The 26,413-nt window shown below is 54.5% G+C and overlaps 2 protein-coding genes across 3 annotated transcripts; both read right to left on the reverse strand.

Annotated features, from left to right (window-relative positions):
• Positions 1–247: 247 nt before the first annotated feature.
• LOC102577325 (histone H2A.V) lies at positions 248–11,239 on the reverse strand. Of its 2 annotated transcripts, none has more exons than XM_006275012.3 (5): positions 11,118–11,239; positions 4,934–5,011; positions 3,666–3,779; positions 1,681–1,810; positions 248–607 (listed from the first exon to the last, which is right to left on the reverse strand). In XM_006275012.3, the coding sequence occupies exons 1-5, from the start codon at positions 11,118–11,120 to the stop codon at positions 546–548; spliced, it is 387 nt and encodes a 128-aa protein (XP_006275074.1). In that variant the 5' UTR covers positions 11,121–11,239; the 3' UTR covers positions 248–545. The 2 variants fall into 2 exon arrangements, with proteins under 2 accessions (XP_006275074.1, XP_059586526.1); XM_059730543.1 differs by lacking the exon at positions 11,118–11,239 and adding an exon at positions 6,264–6,317.
• A 4,498-nt stretch (positions 11,240–15,737) lies between these two features.
• PURB (purine rich element binding protein B) lies at positions 15,738–24,676 on the reverse strand. The gene has a single exon (XM_014593729.2). The coding sequence runs from the start codon at positions 24,674–24,676 to the stop codon at positions 23,687–23,689; it is 990 nt and encodes a 329-aa protein (XP_014449215.1). The 3' UTR covers positions 15,738–23,686.
• Between the last annotated feature and the right edge of the window lie 1,737 nt (positions 24,677–26,413).

Genomic DNA, 26,413 nt, shown 5'->3' on the forward strand with positions numbered 1-26,413 from the left:
AGTGCTATGACCCAGCCACAGTGCCAATGTCTCCGGCACATGCCAGTCATGGATCCCCCACCCTTGCCTGCTGACCTGGAGGGACACCTGGTTTCATCCCCCCCTCCCATGCTTGTCACTATAGACCTATCCATGGGGAACTAGGTTGCCCCCAGTCCCCACCACAATCTTGAGGGGTGCCTGCCGAGGTTGGCAAGGCCCAGGGGGCACAACCCCATTGCACCCCAACATCACACGCCCAGACAGATTGTAGAAAACGCTTTATCAGGTCCTTTTTTTTTTGTCTGTATAAAACACACGGGAGAAACCTAAGCCAATCAACACGCCAATTGCTGCCACGTGACAGGGACTGGGAGGGTGGGGGGGGTTCTGTCTGTCTAGAGGACATACAAAGGTTTAGCTCACGTCTACGGGCGCTCGTCTATGCTCTTCCGGTTACCTAGCTTGTTTAAAAAAAAGATTCCACATGTCCCCAGATTTCATCCGGCCCAGGTCCATACAGTACAACGACAGAGAGGGCGAGGGCGGCGGCGGCAGTGCCCCCCCTACGCGGTCTTCTGCTGACCCTTCTTTCCGATCAGAGACTTGTGGATGTGTGGGATGACGCCTGCAGACACAGTGGGAGTAAGCAGGGGGCTGGGGGAAGCCATGGGGCCCTAGGGTGGCCTCGTGCTCCCCACCCCCTCCCCTCGCGAGTCCAGCTGCATTGGAGGAGGAGAGCTACGGAGCTGGTAGTTACAGGATATTGGTGCTGCCAAGCTTCCAGACCCACATGCTAACCAATCCTAGTGTGTAGGGGGCCAGGCCAGGCCCTAGGGTCCAATCCCTCTCTGGGAGACCAGGAGGGGGCAGCACTGGGGTCCAATCCTGACATATGGGAGCAGGAGGGGGTGGCACCACAGCTCCCTGGAGCCCAGTCCTAGTGCACAGGGGCAGGAGGGGGTGCCCTCAGGGAAAAATCCCTCTGTGGAAGGGTCAGGAGGCAGCACCACAGCCCCCACAGACCAACTGCCATGCACAAGGGTCAGCACTGGGACCCCATGAGATCAGTCCTGTTGTACAGGGGAAGGAGGGGGTGGTGCTAGGGACCCTGGGGACCAATCCTTGTGTGGGTGGCTACCAGGTGGTGATACAAAGGGCCCAATCCCAGCACACAAGGCTGGGAAGGGGGTGGCAGGCCACAGCTGTAGATTCTGGCATGTGGGGGATGTGAGGGGGGAATGCCATAGCCCCTGGGAACTAATCCTGGTGAGGGGGACTGAGAAGGGGGCAGCACTGGGCCTCTGGGGCCCAATCCCAGGGCTTGTGGGTGGGAGGAGTTGGCCCCAGGATCCAATTCTGGCACACAGGGGTAGGAAGGGATGGTACCAGGCCCCCTGGGGCCTGATCTGGCAGGCTTCAGGATCAGCTGTGACAGGAGCTGCAGGCACAGCAGGTGCCCATCATCCCCCCATCCATAGGCCCCCTGACATGGGGGGGCGGGGGCAGAGGCGGGTGAGGGAGGGGGCATGGACTCACCTTGGCAGGCAGGGGGCAGACTCCAAACTACACTGTACCTGGGCTTGGTGGCTCTCTGCCAAGGTTGAACTGAAGCAGCACCAAGCCAAAGGGAACCCAAGATTGGCCCTGTCTAGCTGGCAGCACCCTGCCCCCCCAACCTTATGGGCTACCTACACATACCTCCACCGGCAATGGTGGCTTTGATGAGAGAGTCCAACTCTTCGTCCCCACGGATGGCGAGCTGCAAGTGGCGAGGGGTGATGCGCTTGACTTTGAGGTCCTTGGACGCGTTGCCCGCCAACTCCAGCACCTGGCAAAGAGCGAGGGGGAGCCTGTTAGCAGCAAGCAAGTGGGGCAGGATATCTGGCCACCTGCTGCTGACCATAAGAGCTGCCAGAGACTGGCTCAAACTCTAGGGCAAGCTTGCCTTTTCTCCTATATCATGTGGTGCAGGGAGCTGAGCCTGGAAGGGAGGGGCACCGGAGATTTCCTCCACCCTAATTCCCCACGAGGCAACAGAAGTGCTTCACACTGGCTTCAGATTGCCAGTGTCATGGTGCCCTTGTCCGGGGGAGACAGCAGCAATCAACACCTCCTGACTTAATCTTTGCCAGCTCGGACTTTGGAAACCCTGATCCTGGCTCCACTCAAGTCTAAACAGGCCTGGCTGTTCGTCTGTCCATCCCATTCTGTCTACCCATCTCACACTGTCCGTCTATCCATCCACCCACCTACCCTCCGTATGTATAGCCATCCATCCATCTATGCACCCTAAAATATTATCTGTCTGTCTATCCATCTGTCCACCCCATGCTCCATCTAACCTTCTCTCTCATTAGCCTCTTTAGTCTCTCCATTTGGTGGTCCCTCCCTAACACTTACCATCCTTGTTGCCTCTCTGGACTTTCTCTACTTCTATCTCCTTTTGGTGATGTTGGTACCAAACCCAGACCAGGGCAGTCTTTGAGGTCTGGCTGCCCCAGGGATTTACAAAGGGGCATAAAGATACTTTGTTGTGTTCACAGCTCCATCATCCCCAACCTGTTGTCTGCCTTGGCAGCTGCTTAACTGATGTTCATAGCCACCTGTCCAGATCTCTTTGCTGGGTGGTAACAGCTAAGAAAGCATCTTAGCTGGCCACCACACACAATCACCACCACAAGCCTACTCAGAAAAACCCACCCCATGTCATCACCACACCAATACAATCTGAAAGGCCCCTGATCTATTCCAAGGTCCCCATGCTAACTGGGCTCAGGACAGAGCGCTGAAACTAGAACAAGCTGCTTGAAAAAGCCAACAGAATAATATGGCTTCCAAGAGGTCTCCAAGCCCAAACATTTGGGCATAACCAGGGACTTTCTGAGTTAAAAGGGAAATTAGCCTAAAGGGCAGTGTTTGCTTGGGGTGGGAAAGGGGGTTGGGGGGAGGGAGGAAGGAAGAGGAAGTGATACCCACAAATCTCCAATGTTTTACTGCATCCAGTTCTGGGCCACATGCTTCAGGAAAGATGGGGGCAGGTTGGAAAGCCCAGAGCAGACCAATATCAATGGGGCAAGGCCTGGGAAGCAAACTTATAGGGTATATGGTGACAGAGAAAGTGTGATTTAGTCTAGAGAAGACTATGAGTGGGTTTGATCACAGGCTTCAAAGACCTGGAGAGCTTCTGTAGAAGATGATGGGTTTTCTCTGCAGCTGTAGGGGACAGGACTAGGAGCAACAGCCTCAAGCTGCAGCAGGGGAAGTTGAGGCTGTGGATGAGGAACTTTTTGACCATGATGGGGGTCCAGTACTGGAACAGGCTGCTCGGGGGGGAGGAGTGGGGGGATTATAAACTTCTGGAAGTTTCCAAGAGCAGATGCTTGGTTGGGAGGGTTTAGCTTTGCTAAGAAAAGGAACAAGCCTCTGTAGTCACAGCCTGCCTGGCTTACAAATGGCTATGAATATATTCAAATATATAATTTCCAATTGGTTTCTTAGCTGCACTCTACCCTGGCTCCCAGCCGCTCTGAGCCAACCTGTTGGCTGGTTTGACTGCTTCCAAATACACTGATGCAGCCCAAATGCTCCTTCCCCAGAGGGTGCTGTGATGGCAGGAGGGGCTGAGTTGTGCCCCATGGAACTGCCTAGCACCAGTAGCCTGCCCCACACTCTTCAGAACCTACCTCAGCGGTGAGATACTCGAGGATAGCAGCGCTGTACACAGCAGCCGTGGCACCCACTCGCCCGTGGCTTGTGGTACGGGTCTTCAAGTGTCTGTGGATCCGGCCCACTGGGAACTGAAGCAGACAACTCATTAGGCACTGGAGAGCAAAGCCAAAGGCGTGGTGCTAACAGTTGTTAACCCGGGGGGGGGGGGGGAAGAAGAGGGAAGGAAGAGGAGGAGGACCGACACCAAAGCGATAAAGATTTCCCACAGCAGAATGCTGCATGCAAATGCATGCAGATAAAAAGGTGCATGCTTCAGTTCAGTGAAGCCACAGGCTCTTACACTTATGAGGTTTATTCAACGGGTCTGCGGAAGGAGACGCCTAGAGGAGTTGTGAACTCTCCATCACTGGAAGTGTTCAAGGAGAGACTGAACAGTCACAGGTTGCGGTGAACTAGGCATAGCTAGGTCTATGCACAGGGGAGCTGTGGACTCTCCATCACTGATTGCGGTCAAGGAAAGGTTGGGCAGCCACTGGGTGTTCTAGGTGTAGTGATGCCCGTGTTCTACTATGGGGCTTTCCCACACTTTGCTGGTCACTGTATGGAGGTGGGAGGGAATTAAACCACCCCCATCATGTCCGAAGGCCTCCCTCAGAGGCATTGGGTGCTAGCTGTAGCCCAGGCTGGGGACTATGACTGGACTATGCCAATGCTCCTGCTGGGACTCGACCCTGGAGGGTCCTGGACAGACACTGCATTAGGGTCAGGAAGGAGTTTCCCTACCCACCCCCGTGCTCAGAACAGTACAGACTCGGGCAGGGAACTGGCCTAGCTATAACCTCTCCATGATTCTGGGACAAACTAAACTTGCCCCCAGCATGCAACAGCTGAGGGTTTGGCTTTCACTCTAGCTCCACCTGATGCAGCTTGCTAATTCCTGGGTGCTACACCAGAGGCATCATGGGAAAAGTGTGATTTCTAAGCTATCCAATCACCCCACTACCACGGTTTAATTATACAGCGATACCCAACAAGCCATTTTCAAGGAATGGTGTCATTTTTAACTCATGTGGGATGGTCAGAGGAGAAGGAAGGAAAGCAGGATGAAGTGAGTCATGGGAAAACTTTGGCACCTGCTTTTACAGCTGGAAAGTGAGGTTTCAGCACAGAATTAGGAGAAGGGTCCTCCGTTTCCCAGGAACTGGCACCTTGGAAGATGAGGCATTTAGGAGGAGGAAAGGGGAAGCTGATGGATGCTAGCAACCACCAGGTGTCACATTACCTGCAGTCCAGCTCGTTGTGAGCGAGAGACTGCCTTTGCCTTGGCCTTCCCGCTGTCTTTTCCAGCCTTGCCGCCAGCCTGCCCAAGACAAAAGAGCAAGAATTAAGATGCTAAACTCCACATATGACCATGCAGGGAGGGGGAAATGTCATGGTGATTCATTCCCCTTGCTGGCACCATTATATCTGAGTGCCAAAAGGGCCTAGCCTCATTTCTTCACGCCTGGAACCCATATACCTACAACACACAAAATGTGGGAGAAATCCATCAAAGTAAGTCCATGACTACTGCATGCCAAAGGTGGAAGGAATGCTTCTAGAGAGGACTCACTGATGATTCTATATGTATTCAGAGCTCTCTATGCTGCAATGTGGGATTGCAAGGACAGGACAGTTTCCAAGCATGGATGTAAGAAGCCATGACCCAAACCGCCCCCTCCTCCTTGAGGTGACCTCCAAGCCAGGCACAATTGGGCAGGATGTAGGTACAGCAGCTGCTCTAGCTTTGCACAGGCTAATGTCTTTCACAGCCCCCTGAAATACTGTAGATGAGTTCTACTTGCTTCTTTGCCAAAGACCTCTTCCCTGAACTGGCTAATGCATCTAAAGGCCCCAATCCCTGCCTGATTTTCTACCCCCTTTGGACTGCAGCCATCATTTATGCTCCCCAAACCTCATGCCAAACAGAAGTGAGCACGATAAAGTGCCAAAGGCTTAGACATAGCCCTGCTCCTTCCAGTCCATGGTGGAGACACACCTTGTACATTGATTCTGTATTTCAAGCTGGCAATGCAGCGAGGAGATACTTTTGAGACAGCCAGGCTCTGACCCTTCATCTAATCCCAGCCTCTGCCAAACTGCAAGAGATTACCTCCTTGCTCTGATCTGTGCGCTGGCAACTGTTATTCCCCCCTGGGCTTGTCCAGTGCTTAGCATTATCACAAACGAACCCCTGAAACTAACTTTCCAGCCTAAGTCACCAATGTTTTGCCGCTTTTGCCTTTGCAGGGAGTGGAAGAGCTTTCAGGCCCATGTGTTCTTTGAGGGTACTGGGATATTTTGTATTGCCAGCAGCCACCTGCTGGTGCCATGGTTTTGCAAGAGGTGGGTTTGGGCAATCCGCTACTTGCACAGCTACAGTAGAGACTGCATTAGCTCTCACTGCCCTGACTGAGAAATCTTAGAGAAGCATAGAACAGTAAGCAGGGAGTCTTTCAGGCTGGTTTCTTAGGGGCTGGCAGGGGACAGAGAACACTGAACAGTGCAAAGCCAATGGAGAAATCCCTGCCAAAGCATGAGGGTTTGCACAAGCATTATCATAACTTTCTTACCCAGCAACTTCTGGGTCCTTTCCCTGGGATCACTATCATCTCCCCGCCCTGCTCCTCACCATTTGGGCTTGAGGCTGCTACCGACCAGGCCTGAGATACCAAGTCAGTATAGCCTTCTGCAAACAGAGTTGAAACACAAAATTGCCATAGGAGCAGCTAATAATCAACTGCAGTTTCCAATTAGGAAACTCGACATTCACAGGCTTAAATAGCCAAGGGCCCAGGCTTAAAGCATTCAGAAACAATCGCTTTGCAGAACTAGCCCCAGATCTTCCCTGCTGCCACCGTACTCCCTTGCATCCCAGAAGGATGGAAGCTCAGTTCAAGAGAATATTCTCTGAAGTAATTGCACCAATCCCGGAAGGTTGGAGATCCCAGCAGGCCACACTTCACAACAAGACCTGTTTGGGCTACTTCCAAGAGAGAAACCGTGCCTGGCTTCTTCCACCAGACACCTTAGGGAGAAGAGAGCCTCTTTGAGGAAGAGAGTGACTTATGGAAAAGACCACGTATCCATCCAGGCTTCACTGAAAGCCAAACTGACAGGTGGCCTCATGAAGAAGGATGCTAGAAGCGGATCTGGAACAAGTCTCCTGCCAATCTCCAGTGTCTCTTCAGAAGGAGAAAGAAACCCCCAAAGGCAAAAAGAGAGATTCTACCAAGGAAAGAGTAAAGACAGCTGGGCACTCCAAGGGAAACGTCAGCTAGAAGGCAAAGTCACAGAAGTTGTTGGTTCTGGCAACGGAGCCGTTCAAACGTACCTGGAATGCACTTGAAATAGGGCAATACAATCAACTTCTCTTTTCAGAGCAGCAAGGGACAGGGCATACCAGGGTGGTGGCAGAGCTGGCCATGGAGACCCAGCCACCCTGCCCTACACACTGGACTGTCCAGCCTCAGTCCCTTCAATTAAAAACACCTTGTGGTATGGAGCAGGGATCTCTACAGACTTACCACAGACATGGCAATACCTTCACTGAGGGTCTTCTGGTGGAAGTGCCCTGTCAGTGCCAGGCCCCCCAAGTCTGCACCGTTTCAAATAGCCTCCTGCCTATGCATTTTAGGATATAAAGCACAAGGGAGGCTCACTAAATACATGTGACAAGCTAGAGCCAAACTAGACGTGATTTGGCAAAGTACTGAGCCCTACTTGGAAGAGCTGATCTTAGCCCTTAAAAAGCAACAAATAAAAAAACTGAGGGGTCATTAGGGCATTTTCAAAGCCTCCAACATGACTACACAGCAACTGTTTCTCACTTACCGCTTCCACCTTGATATCACGTTATAACCAAAACTTTGAGGGAAGCTTAGTCTCCACGCTGCCTCAGAGCTCCGACAGCATTTGCCTTGGCGCCACTCGCTACATGTGTTAAGAGTGGCTTCTCACTGTTTGATGCCTGGCATTTAAACCAACCCCATGCCACCAAAATCTAAAGGGTCACCAGCCACTGGCAGCATCCAAGAGCACGTGAGATGGACAGCAGATGTTTGGGAGATCTAAAGGTAATTGTTTGCAGACTAAGCTGGGATACAAAGGGGCTGCAGATGCAAGGCCCGGTACTGAACAGAAAAACAAGGATCGAAGTAGAGTCTCTGGCTATAGCACACGGGTGCTTCACCAGGAAATACAGAGTACAAGTTATTGACTAATAACCAACAGCAGTTCCTAATCACTCAGGAAACTCTATATTCACAGGCTTTAAAAGCCACCTGGCTGAGCCCCAAACAAGAGACACGAGCATCTGTGACTCTCACAGGGACTTGACAGGGCAACCCATAGCCAGAAACAGCTAGCAGGGGCATGTGGGATGCAACTACTCTAGGCCACCATGCCTGGGGGGACTGGGCAGCTAAACCGGGCACTAACAGTAACATAGGACATCAAAACGCAGCTTCCCCACAGAACCAGGTGCTAAAAGCAATGCAAGACATTAACTGCAGCTTCCCTACACAACTGGGTGCTGAAAGCAATATAAGATGTCAAATGCAGCTCCCCTACAGAACTCGAGTGCTTTATTGATTCGGAGTGTCATTTAATATCACAACTTATTATTCACACACTGCCAGGAGCCACAAGACATCCTGGAGTGCTGCTTTTTTAATCCTAAGCTCCCATTTTACCCCTAGTTCTCACCACTCGCTTTGGGGTTAGAAAAAAAGCTGGTGCCTTGTACATGGGTTGCCTGTAGGGCCTGCTGGTGAGTTTTGCTCCCAGAGCTCCGTTGAGTCTATAAGCAGTAAGCAACCAAGGCCAGAAGCAATCCAAACTAAAACCTTCTCCACTATCCTAGGCACTAGGAAGGCAGCTTGTTGGCTCTGGCTGCAGGCCAGAAACTGCTCACAGCCTGCTTCCTCCTGGGAGCTTTCTACAGCTCCCAGCAGGCAACTCCCTGCTTGTCCAAATACCCCACAGCTGGGTGCTCTCACGAAGCCTGACTGCTCCCTCCAAGAGGCACAAACTGCCCTGTTACAGGCCCCACAAGGCAAGCGTGCCCAAAATACGGCCTGCCTTGCCAAGACGCCTGCCATCGCTGAGAAATGCTGCTTCTTCTGTTCTCCCAACACAAGGAAGCAAGTGTGATTGTGCCTTTTGCTGGAAGCCCAAGGCCATGCACCAAGTATGCACCATGGCCATGACTCGAGCTGGCAACCCATCCCAAGTCCTATGCTCCTTTCTCCAGATTCTTGGTAACTTGATGGCAATGGGCTCCGCAATGCACCAGACCTGAAGAGCTACCAGCAGTAGAACCTGTGATCACCTAGTCAGCTGAAACCAAAGCTAGGATTTCATACCTTGGAGCCAGGATATTTGGCTTCTCCCATCTCTTAAATGCAAACACTATCCCAGACTCAAGAAGCTTGCGATTGTTGACAAGAGCAGAGCCCAGACACTTCCCTTACTGCACTGCTTGCTTGCCTTCTGCCTTACAGCTCTTCTCACATGATTCTACACATACTAATCTACTCTTTTAAAACAAGTTACTATTTAAGAGCTGAAAATAACCAGAGATTCTAGGAAGTTTTTGGGAGATGACACCCAATTAAAGATTTAAAGAAATCACCTGAGGATTATTTCCAGCCAGCCTCATTTTCAAAGGCACATGGGAGAGCCAGCAAGCTCTTGGAGGAAATCCCTCAATTGACTGAAGCTCTTTGAGGGTGCTGGCTAGCATGTGGACAAGAGGGAGCCAGCTGACATCATATATTTGAATCTGCAAGAGGCTTTTTGTCAAGGTCCCTCACCTAAGGCATTTACCAACAGCTGCCTTTTGTGAGATTAGAGGGAAGGATCTTTCATGGGTCCAGAACTGGTTACAAGAGAGGAAGCAAAGGGCAGGAGGGCTGAATGACTCAGGGACAAGACCTCAAAGTAAGCATCGAAAGCTCTCTACAAGCATCCGCTCGGGACAGCGGCCACTGAAAAATTCATTGTGATGTTGGGCATCGTTAAAAGGGTAACTGGAAAGCAAGTAGGAACCAGCTGGACAAATCCAAAACCTGGAATCTGAGGTTCTCTTCTGGTCCTGTCACTCCAGAAGGATGAAGAACAATTAGAAGAGGGAGAAAGAAGAGAAACCAAAAGGATCAGGGAGATGAAGCAGTTATTGGATTGGGAGACACTTGCAAGACCCTTCAGTTTGGAAAGGAAAAGGATGAGTTAGGGATAGGATGGAGGACTTGAGAATCATGGAAGGTGTGGACCAAGTGTCTGGGGAGCTGTTGTTCATCATCACATCCCAGAGGACTAGCATGAGGCACCTGCTAAAGCGAGCAGGAGATGGGTTTTGGGAGCGTGCTATATTTGCACGCAGTGTGTTGTTAACTTGTGGAATTCGTGGCCGCAGGAGATGGCCTTCAATGCAGAGCATCTAACCAGGTCCAAGGCACTAGATGAATTCACAGAGAATAGACCTATTAACAGTTATTAAGCAAAACAGCTCGAGACATTTCCTCTAGCATCTTACACCAGATGCTGGCAGGTGCTGCCAGGGAAACAGCTCTTCGTGTTCTCCATCCTGAGGCCAGAGCACACCTCCTGCTGCTGGCCCATCTGACCGAGATGCCCCAGTGCCAGCATCGGAGGCTCCCGATCTGCCCTGCCACACAGTGGAACTTAACGAGATCCCTAAAGGACCCTCCGCGTCTCTGCCCTGACACCTGCTGCCAGCTGGATGGCAACAGCATTTCATGTCACATCTGGGCAGCCCAGTCAGCAGGGACCGCTCCCTGGCAGAGGAGGGGAGGGGGCATGAGGGCCATGCTGGGGCACTGAGCCGAGCACCAGAACGGTCCCCAGATCAGAATCAGGACACGATAGTCGGAAGGGAGCTTAGGAGCTTACTTCTAGTCTAACCCTACTCAAAGCAGGACCAGCCTAGCCCGGTCTATACCAACGTGTCTCAACCCATGGGTCATGACCCAACAGTGGGCAGCAAGAATATATGAAAGCACGAATCCTCCCTCGCAGGCTGGCAGAGGTCCAGCTTGCCAGGGGCTGTTTGGGGCCTCCCATGCCCCCCTATTGGGGGCAGCGGCTCGCGAGCGAGGGGCACTGGGCCGGGACTGCCCGTGGGACCTGGTACAAAAGAGGCTGAGAAGCACTGGCGTCAGAGAAGCCCTGTGGGGGCCCCGCAGGCGAGAAGGAGCGAAGGGCCCCACGGGACAAGCTCATGGCTGGGCCCGGGCCCTGGGAACTCCACTGTCCGCGGCGGACACGGTCCCGCCACGATGCCCCGTTACCCCCTGGAGCGGGGCTGAGGCGGCGGCGAGGCCCGGCCGGGCCCCTGAGCTGCAGGCCCGGGGCCGAGCGGAACCGAGAAGCCGTCCCACACCCGCCTCCCCCACACTCCTCACCATGGTGCCGCCGCCCGAGCCCCGGTCCCGATTCCGCCCTGGAGCCGCCTCACGGAGCCGCGAGACAATAACCCGCCCGAAACGAGGAGAGAGCCTGGCCTGCCGCGGCCGCCACAGGCCAATCAACGCGCGCCATGCTGGTTTGAACCTCCCGCCCCAGCCAATCCCGTCGCAGCTTCTTGGGCACCGCCCCGCCCCTCGGCCCGTTTAACGGCTGTTTTTCCTTTGCACACGGCACACAGGGGCGGGGCCTCCAGAGGGGAGGGGAGGCGGCGCGCGCGGGAGAGAGCAGCAGGAGGGGCGGGGTAAGCGATGCGGCGTCTGGCCAATCACAGGGGCGATCCCAGAGAGTGGAGGGCGGGGCCGGCCGAGCGACAGCTCGCTCAGCCACTAGGGAGGGCGGAAGCTTTCCCGCCCATTCTGTCCCCCTCCCCCAACTTGTTTGTTGGCGAAGCTGACAGGGAGGGGGTAAAAATGGCGGCAGCGCCGTGAAGGGGAAGCGTCGCGTGCCCCTGGCCGGGCACCCGCCGCCCTGCGCACACGCGGGGTCTCCAGTGCATCGCCCCCAGCACGGCCTGTGCCCTCACGGCCTGGGCGTGAAATGGCTTGTGTCTGCTTGGGGACCCTGCTGCCCCCAGGCAGAGCCCAACTCCACAGAGAAAAGATCTCCCCGCTCATTTGAGCGGCAGTGTATGGGGGTGCATGGTAATTACGGGACCAAAATGTATGTGCATACAACTTCCATCCAGGAAGAGCACACACCAACTGCTGCAGCTTCCTTAGCCTGACGAAGGGTTTTTGAACCCGAAAGCTTGCTTAATAACTATTCTCCAACCATTTGGGTTGGTCTAATAAAAGATACCCAATTCACCCAAGGAACCTTGTTTGCCTGTGCATACAACTGGCACACAGGATGTGCTTCATCGTGGTACTGGAGTATAGGTGCATAAATTGTACACGCATACAAATGGCGCACACATGCTTAATGATCGTACCAGAGGGTATATGCGTAAATAAGGCCCAGGTACTGTATACATGTGTGTACCCTTAATTACAGTACTGGAGAGTAGGGGTAGAAATATGGCACACAAGTATATGCAAATAAGTGTGGTACTGGAGTGTATGTGCATAAATATAGTACAGGAATGTCAGCCTATAAATATGGCATGTGCATGAATACAGTAAAGGACTATGCACATAAATATGGTGTGTGCATAAATATAGTACTGAAGTGTACGCACCTAAATATGGTCCTGGAATGTATGCACATAAATATGGTGCATGCATAAACATAGTACTGAGTGTATGTGTATAAATACGGCACAGGAACATGCGCACATAAATACGGTAGGGGAGTGTACGGACACAAGTACAGTACAGGAGTACACGGACATAAATACAGTACCAGGGTGTATGCACATAAATATGGTGCACACGTGCCTGCCCTTCATTATGGTGCTGGGCCGTATGTGCACAATGGGGTACAGACCCAGCTGCCCTCCGCACCCGGCTGGCGTCCAGCGCTGGACCCTGTCCCACGTGGCACTGCTCCGCTCACGGCGCACCCGCCTACAGGGCGCAGCTTCCTCCGCACAGCTGGGCCCAGAGAGAGCTGGCTCAGCTCTCTCCTGATCTGGGAACCGGCCGTGTCACTCTCCCGCCGCTCTGGCAGTGCTGACGGGCGGGGAAGAGTGGCGTGCGCACGGTGTGCTCGTGAACACGGCCCGGCGGGAGCGGCTGTCGGGGTGAGCTGGGGTCGCTCACCTGCGACCAGGCTGTTCCCATGATGCTCCAGGGCACCTCGCCAACGCCCGGCGGCACCAGCGCCTCCCGCCTGCGCCGTTCGCCTCCCCGGGGCGCTAGAGCCCTTGTGACGTCAGGATGATGTCAGCTAGTCGCTGTAGCAACCTGGGATGATGCAAGCCTGTTGCCAAAGCCTTTTTGCAGGCCGCCGGGATGCTCAGGTGCAGGGGGCGAGGCCCGCCCCCCTGGGAGCTCCCAGCAGGGGCACCCGGCTGTCCCTGGCCGGGCTGCCGGCACCACCTGTCCCACCCGCACACAATGGCTTCATTCATCCCCCTCCACGGCAGCTGCATGCCACCGCCCGGCTTCAGTACTGCCCCTCGCACCTGTCCCCCCGCTTAGCCCGCAGCTGCCCCGCTCCCCGCCCCGGGGAGTGTGCGGGGGGCGCTGCCCACGTAGCCCCCGGCCCAGGCCGGGGGGAGGCTGGCGGGTCGGTGCCGCCCCAGGGGGCTGCACTGGGAAACACGGGCCCGGGCTGGACGTCGGCGGCTGCGCGCTCCGGGCTGCGAGGGCAGCTGAGGACAAGCTGCACTGAGCATGCCTGCAGTAGGGCCCGATCCCGCGCCCCACCTCCCAGGCGCGGAGGCTCTTCCAGCCCGAGGCGGGCGCACTGCGGCCCCCCCCACTGAGGAGCAGGGGGCGGCGGGCGGGGAGTGAGGGGCACCGGGGTGGGCGTGGCCTCCGGGGGGGCGGGGGTCCTTACTCCGTGTCCTCAGATGCGCCCGCGCTATAAATAGCCACTAACGTCAGCAGCGCGGGGTTGCCGGGAGACACTGCGCTGGGGGGGCGAGGGGGTGCAGGGCGGGGGGGAAGGGAAGGATCCGTCTCTTTCTCTGTCACACACACACACACACACACACACACACACACACACACACACGGGCGCGCGCGCATACTGCAGCGGCACCGCGCGCGCACCCCCCTTTACCCGCGCACAGAGCCGGCCTCACTCCCTCCCCCGCCTCCCGCACTGCAGCTCCCCCTCCCCCGCGCTGTTCCGGCCGCGCTCACCTCGCATGAACCCGGCGCTGCGGCAGAGCCGGGCCCGAGGGGAAGGGGGGGAAGGGGCTGGGGTGCCCGCAACCCAGATTGCAGCCCACACGGAGCCCGGGCCCTGGCACACGCGTGTGCATGCTGCCACGCGTGTGCAAAGACTGGGGGAAAACAGACACGTGTGTATCCGCGTGTGAAAAGGGGCACGGTGACACGAGGGTGCATACATGCATGCCACAGGTTCAATGCCTGAGCACCCTGCAGTACTGGGGCTGCAGGTCAGGAGTGAGGGGCACCAACAGGGCAGGGGGTAGGGTGGGGGTGCAGTGCAGGCTGTGGGCACTGGGGGAGGGGCTGGCACAGCAGCTACGTGCTGAGCTTCGTGTTCACTGTTCCCAGCGCCTCCGTCTGTCTCCCTCTGGCAGGCGCCTGCATCTCTCCCCATCCCCTGCAGCTTTCTTCCCTCCCCCATGCCTGAACACCCCCCCCCCCAACACTCTGTCGGGGTGAGGGGCAGGATGTACCAGCTACCTCGACTGCTAAGCCTCAGCTCTCAGGGCCGCAGTCAGTCTCCTGAAATGGGGGAGACTCGGCCTTAAGGGGGCAGGGGTCCTGCCTCCCTCAGCTCTCCACAACCACGTCACAGACACTCCCTGCTCCATTACATGCCTCCGTCATGCTTCCCACCCAAGAGGTGGCTGCATTCCCCCTTGCGGGTTCATAAGGGGAAAAGACCTGGTTTCATCTGGCCTCTCATGGAAAACAGAGCCCAGGTTTGGTCCCCGCACCTCAAACAGATTTAGTACTGGAGCCCTTTGAGAGAAGGCCAGTAAGGATGATTTGTGGTATGGAGGGGCTTCAGATGAGGACCGACTCAAGAGGCTAATAAGAGAGCATAGGGTGGATAAGTAGGTGACAGATAGATAGGTAGATAGATGGATAGATAAAGGTGTAGGGTAGGTGGAAAGGTAGATAGATGGGTAGATAAGCATAGGGTGGACCGCCTAATAGTGTGGGGTGGACAGGCAGAGTGTGGGATGGACAGATGCACAGCCAGGCCTGTTCTGGCTTGAGTTGGGCCAGGATCAGGGTTTCCCAAGCCCAAGCTGTTGAAGAGGAAGCCAGGAGGTGTCGATTGCTGCTGTCTCTCCCAGACAAGTGGTGCTTGCAGCATGACACTGGCAGTCTGAAGCGAGCACAAGGCAGTTCTGTTGCCCTCCATGAGGAATTTGGTTCCCAGTTGTGGGGGGAGCTGGGACTCCAGCCAGATTCCCAATGGGACAGAGCCCATTTTTGGAGCCAAGGGGCATTGTGCACTCTGGAGCACAGGAGTGAGGGGCACAGCCTCTGGATCAGAGCCTCCCAGGCCTTCAGTGCTAGAGGCTGCAAGGGAGAGATGAACAGGGGAGAAACTCCCCAGTGCCCCTCCCTTGTAGCCTTGGCTCCTTGGCACTACATGATACAGAAGACTAGGCAAGGCAGCCTGAGGGTCTGAGCCAGTCCGTGCCAATTGTTATGGTCCCCGAGGGGGCTGTGAGAACCTGACCTGGACCAGACCAGGAGGAGGGAGACCACTAGTGCTGGCCCCCCAAAGCTGCTGGGGTATAAAACAGGCTGCGTTCAGGAGCCTAAGAGGGGAAGTTGGGCCCAATTCTGGGCTCCATGGTCACCAGTTCCCTGCTGGAAGTTACTGGGATCCATATCGGTGCCTTCACCTCCCAAATTCCCACCCTACCCACCCCCAGCAACCAGCCAATCCCACCCCCAAAGGACACAGACCCCTGCCACAAGCCACGGGCTGAAGGAGAAGAGGAGAGCCGGGCATTTTCATTCACTTTTCCGCATACTTTATTTGTTACAAACATACACTTCTTTAAATATAGACTGTAAAACTCCATTTGCAAAACCCTGCGACCGGTACGAGCGTTCACTAGCACAGCGGGGGGCTGGGTGGGGTCTGGCCCAGTCACCTGGGCCCAGGATGGGGGAGGGTTGCGGTTTCTGGCTAGCTCGCTAGTGGTAATGATTCAGATCTGCCTTAATTGATGGGTGACAACCGGGGGAGCAGGGATAGGAAGGGGAGCCCCGGCTGCCTGGTTGTGACAACTATTTAATAATCTACCCCGGCTCCCGCCAGCCCGGGAGCGGGGCCAGAACCATCCGCCGACGGCTCCATGGCAGGGGTTGGCGTCTCAGCACTTTGCTGGACTGATCAGAGGGTTGGCAGGTGGGGGCTAGGAATGGGGTCCGAATGGATCTGTAGCTTTCACGGGTTTTTTCTTGGTGCCAGTTAAAGTGCATCTTTCCTTTTTTCTTCTTTTCTTTTTCTTAAAAAAATAAACCAGGAGGAATAAACCTTTGTTTCTTTTCTTTTCTCTTATGGTTTTCCCCCTCTCTCATTCCTGGTACTTCTGAGTCCAACCGGGGATATTATTTTTCCCTTTCCTCTCTCAGCAGATATTCTGGAAATCAGTCCTACCATTTACACAGAGAAAGATTATTTTATATAATTTTTAAGGGGAGCTTCTCTTATAAAAAATTGATCTACTTGCACATTGTAGCTAGCTAGCGAGGGGAACAAGTCTTTCGTGTATCAACACGCATGTATATAGATGTCTGTGTATAGCCATGTACAGCTATGTGTCTATTTACACATGGACACACACACACGGCATCCCACCATTACTGTTGCAGACACAAGAGATCCTGAACTTTGTACCAAGTGAAGTGAATCAGGCACCCAGCTTAAACATGGACAGTCAGGTCCCAGCCCTTTGTGAGCAGTCAGTCCAGAGAAAAAGCCCCAGAAGCCTAGTGAGTGCTACCACTGCTGCTGCTTTACATGATGCTGGCCCTTGCTTGGGGGCGCCATGCCAAGATGCCCCTTGCAACAATCTTGATTTGATGCCACTACTGCCAATTTCTATCAGTGCCCATGCCAAAACTAAAGAAGGGAACACAGGCTAACATACCTCTAACATGCCAGGAAAGGTGGCCAAAAGCACCTCAGCATGGCAGGAACCTACCCTCCATGTCTCTCCAGCCAGCAAATGAGCCATGGCTGGTACAGCCTAGGCTAGTTCTACAGGACCTTCATCAAACCTTGCTTACCTCTGAGCTAACAATGGGGGCTGCTATGTGGGCATTGGGGAGAAGAGAAACAGATCAGACTCTACTGCCTTCTCTTGGATCTCGCAGGAGTTCAAGAAAGGAGTCCTTTCCTTCCCGCTCCGGCCAGACAGACTATTCCACACACAAGGCCAGAGCCTGGAATTACCTCTTTTGCCTATGGAACTTACCAATGAAAGATAAACCTCTCTACTTTGCCATGTTCACCAGCAATCAACAGTCTCTTTGAGGAAAGAGACCATCCTGGGCTGCTTTCATGAGGTAAGAGATTAAAATTAAGATAGCAGCATGTTAGAAGAGACTTGCCAAGTGCCAGGCATCTTGACTGGCCTCATAGGGGAAGCAATCGATTGCCAAGATGGTGTGGCTTTCAATCAAGCCTCTGGATTGGAGAGAGGCCAAATGGGTGAGGAAGACTAGCAGTGGCAAAGACTCACATCCCCACTTAATCAAAGCTGATCTGGGGGTAGGTTGTAAAGAAAGACTTGCAAAACTCTACTCAGGTCTTCACTATTCCCTCCAGGCAAGGGAGGTTATTTCTCTGCTATTGTCAGGTTCAAGAAGATAACCCAGTGTTGCTTACCGATCCCAGGGATTTTTAAAAGGTACCCCAAATGTGGACGTGAGCTAAACACAGCACCATTGAGACCATCTTCTTCAGCCAGGGGAAGAGATTGAGGTCCTCCCCGAAATGGAGCCTGGTTTCTAAAAGGACCCAAAAAAGAAACAACTTTGGGGCAGAAGGCTGAATGGTGGTACTGTCAGCTGCGACCACTGTGAGACCGCACCACCCCATGGCAGCCCCAGGCTCACAGGTTGGGAAGCAGCGATGTATCTGGGCAGAAGAGGTAGGTAGTTGGTGACCACATTCAGCTATCTGGATGCTTGACTCCGATGCCAAAGCTCTTTGGCTCAGAAACCAAGCATGCAAGAGCTGAGATTTCAAGTAGCACAAGGCCTAACCAGGCCATGAACTAGCAAGAGAGATTGTGTTTTGCCATGGGGCTATTTGAGGAAGGGGGTGTTTTTTTTCTTCGTAAGTGAGCTGGCATCAGAAAGGGCCCGAAACAGAAGATGCAGCAGATTCCAACAAGATGGATGGGGTTTCTTTCTCCAGCTTCTGTTACCCACACTAGCAATGCCTAAAGCTACCAGCCCAGCCAGGTGCATAGAGTTCAGAGAAACAGATGTGAGTCTTACAGACAGGTTTTCCAAGCTTGTTCTCAGGTACAAGGGTTCCAGTCAACAGCAAGCAATGCTATGCGTTACAGGACAAGACATGGGCTTCTCTAAGCACAGCTAAAGGACCCAGGAGGTGACAAACAGCCACGGGGCCCAGTAAGACATGGAGAGGGGCGGGGGGAGAATTGGAGTTTGGGGTAGTTTATGCCACAGATGTACAGTTAGTTAAAAACCCTAAAAGCACCATGGGCACTACTCATGCCCAGACAGGGGTCACACAAGGCAAGACTGGCCACTATTGCTGGACATTCACAGACTAAAATACTCAAGCACCTGATTTTGGGGGGAGAGAGAGAGAAGGCCAGGAAGGGGGTGTGTGGAATAGACAGGGGACAGACAGATCAGCTGAAGCTATTTGCTGCCTAGAACTACAACCCCTTATATAGCATGGCCATCTCATAATCAAACTGCCTTCTGAGGAAGATACCAACAGCCTTAATTGGGGTCCCTGCCACGTTATACGTATCACACAATCAACCGCCCAGTCACACAAGATCAACTGGCCATATATGCAAAGCAATTATCACGCCATAATTACAAGTTAGTGCTCAAAAGCATGTACCAACTTTATAGCTGGTTCTCTCCAGCTTTCAAGTGAACACGGGACAGGGCCCTGAAAGTTCTCTATGCCACAGCCAACATGTGGGCATTCTGGCTGTGGCAGCCCAGATAGGAAGTAGGCCTAGATGCAGTGGGTAGCATAGGGCAGCAGTCAAGATGCTGTGAGGTTCCCTACCTGCTGCAAGAGGTATAATCAAAAGAAATGGTCAGCTACAAAGCAAGTCAGTCTCACTACAACATTTCACAGCCAAGGAAAGAAAGAGAAAAAACATGCCCTTTCTTCTTTTTTTTTTTTTTAAATAAAGGGAACTTGTTAGCTTTTCTTTTTGCAGGTCCCCTTCCTGGAACAAAAACTTACTAGCCAAGGCCACACTGCTTTAGGCCTGAATATCTGCTGAGAGATTCGTGGTGCATCAGATAGTACCATGATCATTCAGTCACATTTTTATTTTTTTGATACCTGTGCATACAGGATGCTTCGGTATTTTCCACCGGAAAAAAATCCCCCTGCAAGTCGAGAACGTGCCACTCTCCAGAGAGTTTGAGGGGCCTGACTGGCATCTGTCACGCTCTACGCCATGCCTTGGATGGGGGGAAAAAAACCAATTAAAAGGAGTCAGGTTCTAGCCAGACGCCCTCAGCTTTGACATTGGAAGGGTGCATCGTGGATAGACCACTCAATATGAGGGGATTAGATTCACCAGGCTCTTGTGCCCGGTGCTCGGAAGCTTTGTCAACGAGATGGGATAAAACTCAGTGGTTTACAAATCAGGAGAGAAACTTAGGCAGGAAGTCTCGCTTGTTCCTGAACAAGATCTCCTGGTTGCCACCCGAAAAGAACGGGTTCCTTTTATGGGTCCAGCTGGCACCCACTTTTTCAATAAAGGGCTTTGGAAAATGGGACGTTCATCTGTCACTAGATCTGGGTGCCGAGACCTGTGCGCCGCAAGTATTTACATGGTAGTTTTATTTCTCTATTTCTCTCTTTTTTGGTGCTATACAAGATTTACATTTTGTGGTAGGATTTTGTACAGCAGATGGTTTGACATCATGACGGTCTGGAAGGGGGTTTTCCAGGGTCAAGACTGGAAGCTCAAATGAAAAAAAAAAATAACAATAGTAATAGGGAGAGAGATGTTGAGAGATCTAGCAAGGTTCCTGCTTTCCTTCAAAGGGATTTTGTCCCTATGGAAGAGAGGGAAAAAAACCTCTCTCTCTCTTTATATATAGAGGAGAAGCGTCCAAGCCTTCTGGCTGTGGAGGGGAGATGGGTAGATTGTTATCACCTCTTTGGGGCACAGAAGTGGGGTAAAACTTCAGGTTTTGTCCCTCCTACATCAGCTGGGCTTGTTCAGAATGTAGGGTGGGAAAGGGGGATATCTATGCCAACAGATATTTGGGTTGGGTTGGGGTGGGGTGGGTTGGGGCAGGGGAGGGGAGGGTAATGTTCTTTGCCTGTTATTGGTCTTAAAAGGGGCAAGCCTGAGGAGAATAAACAACAGCCCTATGAATCCTGCAAGCCAACTCCCTTCTCCATTCCCCCCCTCCCGGCCATGCCTTTAACAAACCTCTGTTCCAAACAAGCTTGGAGCTAAGCCCCTTCTCAAGAAGACAGGGGCCTACATGTCGGTCCCAACTTCTCTCTGGCCTGGAATCCTATCTAACTACTCCCCTCCTCCCCAACACACTCCCCTTCTAGGGTGGGCTGGAAGGTCATACCACGCCGTAGGGTTTTGGACGTTGATGCCTCACTCATCGTGCCGCCCCAGCTCTGGGTGCCAAAGTGAATGCCACAGAGGGCAGCTTTTTTGGCGCCTGCTGTCTGCTCCTACGTGCTTCCTAAGCAGCTGATTCTAACCGATACAGCCACTGGCAAGGGACTGTCACTGCCCCGTCACTACCACATCGAGTAGAAAGGTAAGGCTAGGTACTGCCATTCAGCCAGAAACAGGAAAAAAAAAATAAAAATATTTCTCTTGAAAAGTAGAGGTACTGTCTGCACCTTTGCAAAAAACTTAACTGGCTCACAGCAGCTGAGAAAAAAAAAAAAAAAAGGAGTCTATTACCACTGAAGCAACAAACTGAGTTGGTCTATACATCATTTAAAAAATGGATGGAAGGAGAAAAAAAAATATTACTACCCCTCATCAAATTACAGCAATATACAGCAAAGGTTTGCAGCCTTGAGTCTTCATTGCTGCCTCTGATTTCTTAATTCAGGGAATGAGAGGTTGCCATGACTTGATCTCAGCAGCTCGTATCTGCTGGACCCAGCATGTTAAAAAAAGAAAAATCATCAAGGCATGTTCTCCGCTGCAAAGAACCCAGACATGTTTGGAACAAAATACATAGGTAAAATACAGCAGGACGTTATCCAAAACAGCTGCCTCGGAGTACAAAAATACAGTACTAGTAGGTTGGATGTAATTAAAACATTGAGAAATACTATTGCTCCCGGGAAGTTGAGGAAACCCAGATCTTTGCAACGGAGAAGCAGCCAAAAGAGAGACATCAGAAGAAGGAAAAAAAGAGAGAGTCAAATTTTCAGTTAAAAATCCGTGTTAAAAAGACCTGTGACGGACCATGGGAATAGAGAATTGCTTTCAAAAACCAAATAAAAAAAATGGATGCATAGGGGTGGCTGATCACTTGGTTACTACATTAGGGGTAATTCTGCACACCCTATAGCCTACATATTTTTTTAACCTCTCCCCCTTTGTTGCTGTGCCACCCCCAGCTAGCCACAACCACGAAGAAAAATAATGGCTGTTGATGCTGGTGGTTTTCAATAAATACAAAACTAAGAACAGGGGAGAAGCAATACTACCTTCCCCTCCCCCCCCAAAATAATAAGGGGAAGATGGACACCAGGGTCTGCATGAAATTAAAAAGGCAGCTCAAATCAAGAGGACGGGCATGCAGCTAAGAAAAAAAACAAAAACAAACAACTGATATAGCCTACGGTGTCTCACAAGGAATACCCGAAACTTTGGAATGAACAGTGTCGCTTGCCATTCAGTTCCAAGTGACTAGGATACGAACACGCGGCGAAAATACCTTGGCTTTTCTATCTTTCTCTTGGCAGAGGGGGGGGAGGCGAGTGACTGGACTGAGCTAAAGAAAAAAAAAAAAGTGAAAAATCCAGTTAAAAGCTAAGGAGGAGGGATTCTTGCCCAGCTCCCTCCCAACCCCTCACCCCTCTTGCAGCTCAGCTCCAGGATCGGACTTGCTGGCTTCAGCTGAGATCTCAAGGTGGTTGGGAAATCCAATGCCGCCAGGGCGTTTCAAGAGTCACATAGTGGAGCTGGGGGCTTCGGCCGCCGTGAGCAAAGTCCCGCCGGCTGCCCCTCAGGCGTGTGGTTGTTGCTGATACAATGTGCTGTGAGGTACTGAGAGATCTGGGGGGACTGGGCTGGAACCTTTGCCTTTGCTCTCCACTCTCCAACCCCAGCTGGAAGGCCACATCCTTGCTGATTTCCCTACAACCCCTCCCCCCCCAGGAGCCAGTTGGCTCCGATTTCTTCCAGCCATTTCTCTTCAGAGACAACCTTATTTGGAGAGAAAAGAGGGGGGTGCAACTTCCCCCCAGCCCCCTCTCTCTTCCCCTAGCTGCCTTGTGCTTCGTGCCCGATTTTTTGTCTTCAATTTACCCTCTCTTTGCAGCCCTGTGTTGAAGGTGTTGGGATAGATATTCAAGGGAAGAAAAGGATCCAAATAAAGAAAGAAGGGTCCTTTAGCTCTGGAGAGAACTGGCAGGTTTCTCTGAGAATAGGCTGCTTGAGAGGGGTGCTGGAGAATAGGGGTCCAGTATGGAAACCAGCCATTCAGCAAAGGAAACCAAGATCAGCCAGGACATTGGTCCAAAAAGAGAGAAATCAACCCACCCCCGGTTTCCCCCTATACTAGGTTCATCCCTCGCTAGATGCCCCTCAACCTCTCCTCTGTGCCCCTGTCTTCTGCCCCCTCTGGTTGATTTCTAAGTGGAGGGTGATGCCCCCCATCACCACCCGTCTTTCTTTGGGTAGCGGCAGCAGCCTGGATGCTGGTTTCATTGGTGGAGCAGGCAGCATCTCCAACGGATGCAGGGTGGTGGTGGGGGGATCCATACGACACCCCCACTTCTCAGGGCCCTGAAGATATGGGAGGTTCCCAGCTTGCCTCAAGATGATGGGGGTCATGGCAGGTCTTCCAGGCTGGTAGAGCTCTGATGGGGAGTGGGGAAGAGTCCTCCGGTCCAGCAGGATTCCCCCAGTCCAGCGGAGCTCTGATGAGGGCACTAGCAGGCCTCCCAGTCTGGCAGGGCTCCGATGCGGGAGAGCTGGCAGGTCCTGCAGTCCAGTGAAGTTTCCAGGGAGACTTGCAGAACTCTGGAGGGAAGGTGAGGTGGTCTCTCAGCCTAGCAGATTTCCAAGGGGATCCCCCACTCTGGCATGGCTCCAGGGGAATCCCCCAATCTGGTAAGGGTCTTGGGGCACTGGCAAGCTCTCTGAGAGGAGAGGGATCCCACACTCCGGCAGGGCTCCAGAGGGATCCCCCAGTCTGGCAGAGCTTGCCCACTCCAGCAGGGCTCTGGGGGAGTCCTGAAGTGCAGGGAAGCTCTCGGGGGCGGCTGGCAGGACACCCCTCCAATGGGGAGGATCCCACACTCCAGCAGGGCTCTGGCAGGATCCCTCAGGCCAGCGAGACACTTGGGGGCGCTGACAGAGCTCTGATGGGGGGATCCCCCAGTCCAGCAGGGCTCCGGTGGGATCCCCCAGTCCAGTGAGGCTTGTGGGGGCATAGGTGCTGGCAGGGCTTGGGGTGGGGGGGGTCCATCCTCTCTCGGGGGCACCTAGCGGGGCTCAATCGTCATCCACATCATCCGCCTCCGAGTCGTCACCAGCACCACTCCCGCTGCCGGGCCCTGGAGGCCCCGCTCCTCCGCCAACTCCCCCAGTGCCCGGCCGGCGGTCATACAGCTTGTCGCGCTGGCGCTCCTGGATGTCGCGCATCTCATCAGCATAGCGGCAGAAGGCACCACCGAACTTGGCCCAAGCCTTGTAGGGCACGGTGATGGCGTTGCGGTAGGCTGGCTTGACCTCGCTGACACGCAGGAAAACACCATACTTGTTGCAGCCCACGTCAAAGAAGAAGCGCTTGGAGTCCACGGTGATGGACGTGCCCTCAGGCAGCTCTCCACTGCCTGCCCCCGCGCCGCCACCCAGCGCCAGCCCTGGCTCATCGTCCTCGGCCCCGTAGTCGTCCAGCAGCTTGGCCAAGGCATCGCGGAACTCGATGAGGCCCTGCGCGGGCAGCGCGATGGTCTGGCCACTCTGCAGGCCAGAGGCGCCCGCAAAGGCCCCGGGGCCGCGGTTGAGGGTCTGGCGGATGCGCAGGAAGCGGCCACGCTGGTTCTCCTTCAGGTCCAGGTAGTACTTGCGGTTCTCCCGCACCAGGAACTCGCTCTTGAGCGCGCGGCGCGGCGGCTCGTCGGGCGGCGAGGCCGAGCTGGCGCCGGCTGGAGGCAGAGGGTCGGCGGGGCTGGGCCCCAACTGCGCGTAGTGCTCGATGAAGTCGCCCAGCGCGTCACGTAGTTCAGCCGCCACGGCCATGGACAGCGTGAGGCGGCTCTTGGCCCCGCCGGCGCCCACCTCGGCGATCTTGAGGAAGCGGCCCTTGGCGTTCTGCTTCACGTCCAAGTAGAACCGCTTGTTCTGGATATCCAGCCGCTTGGACGCCAGCTCCTGAGTCTCCTGCTCCGCCCGCCCCGGGCCCGGCCCCGCGCCGCCGCCACCGCCGCCGCCTCCCCCGGCTCCACCGCCGCGCTCGCTGCCGCTGTCCCCGTCCGCCATCTTCCCGCCCCGGCCCCGCTGCCTCCCGCTTCCGGCCCCGCCCCGTGACGTCACCCGCCCTGCCCCGCCCAAGAGCGAGGCTAGCTCCGCCCACGGGCTAGCTGCCCCCAAGGGGTGGCCGCCGGGCGTGCCCCGCCCCCCTGCCCGTGATGTCACCAGGCGGGAGACTGATGCACCTCCTAGGGGCGGAGACAAAGCAGGCCACAACCCCTGGGGTGGAAGCGAGGCTGGCCCCGCCCACGAGAGAGGGAGGTGCGCCCTAGGGCTGGCACCGTTTGGCCACGCCCCCGGTGATGTCACCAGGCTGGACCCGCTCAAGGCAGAGGGCCGCGGCTGTGAGCCTGGTCCCGCCTCTAGACACGCCCACAACAGTCGCAGGAGCCCCCCCCGGTAGCCACGCCTCCATGGCTGTCAGTCAGCTGGACCCCGCCCAAGGCTCTCACTGCGCTGTCACTCAGGCCCAAGCCCCGCCCATCGGCTCCTTGCCCCTCCCCTTCCCCAGCAGACCCCGCCCCCGGGACAGCCAGGGCAGCCCCCCCTGCCGCGCCCGCCAGTACCAGGAGGCTTCGGGAGCAGCTGGTCTGTGGGTACATGGGGTGGGGGCACCGTGTGGGGGATTGTGGGTAATGCCGGAGATTGGCGGGACAGGTGCCAGGGGCAGCAGGCAGGTCTGGGAATCCCCGGCATCCAGCATGGGGTGGGGGGAATCCATGGCCACCTGTTTGCCCTACAGCACTCCAGAGGCCTGGCATCCAATTGTTGAAATGGGGAGCAAACCCACAGGTCTTGGTCTAGCTCAGCATCATGGCCCCTGCTGCTCACAGGGCCCCATATCCCCCAGGGCAGCATTACCACCAGTACAAGGGTACCCAGATGAATCTTAGGGTGCCAATCACTCTGAAGCATTATAGGCCCAATGCTGCTTCCAATGAAGTTTGCAGGAAAATTCCTGTTCTCCCTCCCCCCATGCAGCCTGTTTATTCCTTTTACTCATTAACCCCCTTCAGCCCCAGCCAGAACTGATGTGGGGGGCAGGTAGCTTCCCTCCACAGCCCCAAAAAGCTCCTCTGGGCTGGGAAAGCTTGGGTGTGGCCCAGCCCAGCTCCCTGCCTCAGTCTCCCCTGGCACCTTCCCTCTCGTATCACCCACAAGGGCCAGGCTGGTGGCCTACCCATGGAATGCTACCGAGCCAGGCTGTTCTACTTGGGCATCTGCTCCTCCCCAGAGGTAGCTGCATTTTCCCCGGATTTGGCCCCCAGTGGCAGCAGAGGGTGCAGGAGAGTATGGAACTCAAGTACCTGGGCAGTGGGCATGATTCTTGGGGGCTTGGGCCTGGACAGGCAGGGCTGGCATGCAAGTGGTTAATGCAGGGCTGGCATGCAAGTGGTTAATGCAGGGCTGGCACCCCCCTCCCTTCCCACCAGTCTTTGCTGCCCTCTGGAGGTTAATACAAGCAGTGCCACTCGTGCTATCCCCAAAGTTTGAAGGCAGGTTGAGCTCTCCCTACCATGCATCTGGAGGGCATCTCCTCCCCCCTACATAACAAGAACTCACCCCCCAGGCAACATGCACAGGCCTTGGGTAGAAGCCAAGCTCTCCCTCCCCATCATACCTGGGACCTTGTTCCCCTTCCCAGAGCAGTAACCCGTGCCACGCTGGGCTGGGACTGCTGGCTCATCCGAGGCTGCTACTACTCCCAGCACCCCCACACCACATGGGGCCAGTCCTTTGCACCGC

Source organism: Alligator mississippiensis, chromosome 7, assembly GCF_030867095.1.
Source record: "Alligator mississippiensis isolate rAllMis1 chromosome 7, rAllMis1, whole genome shotgun sequence".
NCBI lineage: Eukaryota > Metazoa > Chordata > Crocodylia > Alligatoridae > Alligator > Alligator mississippiensis.